Below are 3,926 nucleotides of genomic sequence, written 5' to 3'. Positions count from 1 at the left end.
ATTTTACTATGCACCTTTTTTACTATGCACCTTGATGAATCTACATATCTAGAAGGCAAAATGATTTATAATTTGACACGGATGGTATATGATAATACATCCGTATAGCCTTCGCCTGTAGCAAGACGCAAGCATATCACTTAGCCATTGTTAACTAATTAATCAATAAATAATTTCGTTTTCTGGTATTTTGGAGTTAATATTTTCAACATTCTGATTCAAAATTCAGTGTTCAAATTATAAGCTTAGTCTTCTTCAGAAACATATAGAAATCAAGTGCAAAGTTCAGCCTTTCAAAGTACGTAAGAGGCTGTGAATACATTATATAAGAACATAACAATGGCTTACAAGCATTCAGAAATATGATGACCATACATGAACATAGAACACGAAGAAATCATAGGGTGAAGACACCACACGAAGTCCAAACTAACCAGCAGTCTAGAATACAAAGGAATCATTGGTCATTCGTGAAGATACTCTGGGACTGACAACCGAGATCTAAGCGCTCACACACACATTCGCGCGCACTGATCAGCAGACGTCGTTGAGGTCTTCCGGGTCCAGCAGTTGCTCTCCGTGGCTGGTGTTGCCGAGGAACCCGGCGTGCGACAGCAGCACCCAGAGGAGCGTGGTGAGCTCCCCACGCCCTTGCAGATGTATCCTGTGCTTGGCCGCCCTCGTAGACGCCGACAGGTGCAGCAGGAACCCTGCCCAGAACCTACCCAGGCGCTCCCACAGCTCGTCGTCCCTCTTGTACAAGGACATGAGCTTCTCCGACAGCTGCGCGCCCATCCCGAGGATTGTCGTCGCCGCGCCGTTTTCAGGAGTGACAGTCAGTTTGTTCCGGATCTCTGTCATTGTGCTGCACCCGCGCAAGGCATCGCGGACCTCGTCAGACACGGCGTGGAAGACCTTGTTGGCGACGAGGCCGTTGTCAGGCACCAGCCCCTGCGTCACCAGGTACGCGCAGTAGTTGGACAAGCTTACCGCGGTGATGTAATGTGGCGTCACGGCCGCGAGGTCGCCGGTGAACGGCGACTTCGGCAGGGTGTACAGGTCGGCGCCGCGTTCTCCAGCCTCATCCAGTATCTTCATCTGGCAGAGGCTGGTGGCGATATGCCAGACCAGAATCTTGTGGGTCTCGCCCTCGAGATCACTGGCGGTACCCTCGATGACGGGTAATTTTGAGTGTGATTGCGCGGGGCCAGCGGGGATTGGGAATGCACTGCGGGAATACGACATCAGTAGGCTGTTCATCATCTGTTGTTGAGCGGAAGGCTCTGGCGATGGGAGCGGGGTATCGATGAGGGTCTTGAGTGACTGGAACAATACCCTCTTTGCCTCGCGCTGCAGCTTCACCTTCCTGAGGATAAGGGGCCATGCGAATTGTGCTAGCGTGGACGGCCTTGCTAGTAGGTTATGCTGGCGAATCTGTCGACCCCACTGGCCTCCCCTGATGACTCGGAACATGATCCTCGCCACCATCTCCATCATCAGTTGCCGTGCCGCCTTGATCCTCCCTTGACACCCTTTCAGCTTGATGTAGTGGCAGATGATCCATACCTTGGTCCACTGCGACAGCACATAGATGCTGACCTCCCCGAGCTCCCGGCAGACGACGATGGCGATGACGAGGTACGTGAAGAGCGCTCCGTGAGTAATTCTCACGACTCTTTCCCTCTTGCCGGCTACAATATTACCAGTGCTGGGTATGTCGCCAACAGCACAGGCCAGGTACAGTGCAGCCACAGTCACGAGCAGTGACAGAGCTAGCTGCACCCACGGGAAGCCCCCGGAGAACACCACGGCGTGCCTGCTGTAGAAAGAGGCGTGGAGGAAGGACAGCTCTACCTCGGTGATGCGGAGCGCCCGCTCGTAGGTCCCGTCAGCACCCTCCTCCAAGATGGCGTCGGAGACGAGCCGCCGCGTGGCTGGGTGCGCGGCCTCGGCAACGGGGAAGTTGTAGAACCGGCGGCGCTGCAGTTTATACAGGGCGAAGGAGAGGCACACGTCCTTGAACATGTTGTCTCTGTCCGCGGTCCTGCTCAGCAGCCTGTCGTCCTTGTCTTGGGCTTGCTCCCATACCTTGTCCACGGTCAGGAGCTGAGCGGCCTTGGGTCCCGTCAGCTTCATCTCAAGCGTGAAGCCGGGTGGTCCGCTGACCTCCATCATCTGTTCATCTTCCCAGACGACGATGTACCTGTATCCACGCATGGTGCTGGGGCAGGCATCGTCGTCGTCGGTGTGCTGCGATGTCATCATGTAATCGCTGACAAGCTTGACGTTGTCGAGGCTGGCGTTCGTGGCGCGTATGGTGGAGACATAGTGCCAGACGACGCGGGAGGCGTGAATGCACCAGATGATCCAGAGAGGCGCGGCGAGCCTTGCCCGTGTGCGCACTCTGATTTGGTTGGCCGACCACACGGAGGATAGCAGGTCGATCAGGGTCATCTCCTTGGTCTTGTATGGCCGGCCGATGCTGACGCTGTCCTGCATGGTCACTATGAGAACAGCCCATACCTGTAAGAATTCGGCCACGCTTGGGACGCTTGGATCGTCGGCGTGGTGGGAGGAAGAGGGCTGCATGAGCCCGAGGGTGTAGATCACCGCGTAATGGTTGAGGACATGCAGCAATCGAACGAGGGGAGCTATCAACCGCCGGGATGAGAAGATCCAGGGCCCGATGGAGCCGATGGCGAACTTGGCCAGCAGCAGCAGCGTCGCCACCATCACCCACAACTGCACGCTGCTTACTCCAAAGGCGCTGCTGCTCATCTTGCTTGCCTGGCGTGTGAATGAGCAAGTACTCCCAGAAGTATGGAATATGGAGTATAGTACCTAGCACGCTCTCAATGTAAGTCTCGGAGGGATCATCTTTTATTTGGTAAGTCTCCAGGCCACCAGTTAATAGTTGAGGTCTGTACTTTTGAACTTTTTGTAACTCTGTTGCTTCTTTGGTAATGGAACCCTTGGATGCAATGCCGCCCCCTATTAGAGACTTGACAAAGGTGCAAAGTGCAAACCCAGTCCACCATCATGCCCTACATCAAATTAAAGGCACCATGGAAGCCAACAACTTTGCTATCATTAATGGAAAGGTGGACCCTAGATGTCAATATAAAGAGTCTGAAGCTAAGCACGAAGGCCAGACACTCTAAACCCTAGGGGTCAACAAGATAGGTAGAGGAGGTAGTGATAGTCTGATAGAGTTGCTCATGACTTGACTCAGCAAGTCATGTACTCCAACGAGGGTGTCGTAGTCCAGGGAAATTATCACACAGTTCCATTAACCATTTATTGTAAAGACATTATGCAGTAACCAACAAATACCAAATTGTTGACAAAGTTTAAAGGCTGCAACTATCAGGACACAATAAACCACTCGCCAGAACACCATGAGACTAAACAAGGACAAAACAATGCCACTTTCCATGAAACACCGATAACCCATCCATGATATTTCTGAGCACCTTCGCTTTTAATTCTATTCACCTCTCCATGACACTGCTCTTGTAGCTGAAACGACAATCAGAATTGCTGCATAAACTTCTGCGAATTTTCATTAGAAATTTTCATCAACTTTTCCTCAGTCACCACCTTGTTTCAGGTAATCTAGACAAGGGTTCGACCTAAATAGAGCAAGTTTTTCATTTTTTTAAAAAAATTTGACCAAAATTTGAAGTGTTAAGCAAATTTCATCTGAAAAAAAAATACCAATGAATATATTTACCTGGGATGGCTGGTATAACCAACAACCACTGAGTTTTTGGGATTTTTGGCTGAAATTCACGTGGCTCCACTACCGGTTGGGAACCTCCCTCTGGTACCGGCTGTACAACCGGTACTAGCCAATCGGTACTAGAGGGACGTCCTCTAGTACCGGATGGAATAAACGGTACTAAAGATATTAAAAATTAAAAAAT

The 3,926-nt window shown here is 51.2% G+C and overlaps 1 protein-coding gene across 3 annotated transcripts in view; it reads right to left on the bottom strand.

Moving 5' to 3' along the window:
* Positions 1–272: 272 nt before the first annotated feature.
* LOC101766871 overlaps positions 273–3,926 on the bottom strand; it is a 9,458-nt gene continuing 5,804 nt past the window's right edge. The window contains exon 2 of one of the 3 annotated variants that reach the window (XM_004978758.3): positions 273–3,552. In XM_004978758.3, the coding sequence (XP_004978815.1) occupies positions 535–2,778 (2,244 nt within the window). In that variant the 5' untranslated portion in view covers positions 2,779–3,552 and the 3' untranslated portion in view covers positions 273–534. The remainder of the gene's footprint in view (positions 3,553–3,926) is intronic. The other 2 variants (XM_004978759.3, XM_004978760.3) reach the window with 2 other exon arrangements.

Source organism: Setaria italica, chromosome VIII (genome assembly GCF_000263155.2).
Source record: "Setaria italica strain Yugu1 chromosome VIII, Setaria_italica_v2.0, whole genome shotgun sequence".
Lineage (NCBI taxonomy): Eukaryota > Viridiplantae > Streptophyta > Magnoliopsida > Poales > Poaceae > Setaria > Setaria italica.
The sequence above is the reverse complement of the archived record's forward strand: the minus strand, read 5'-3'. Positions and strand labels throughout refer to the sequence as shown.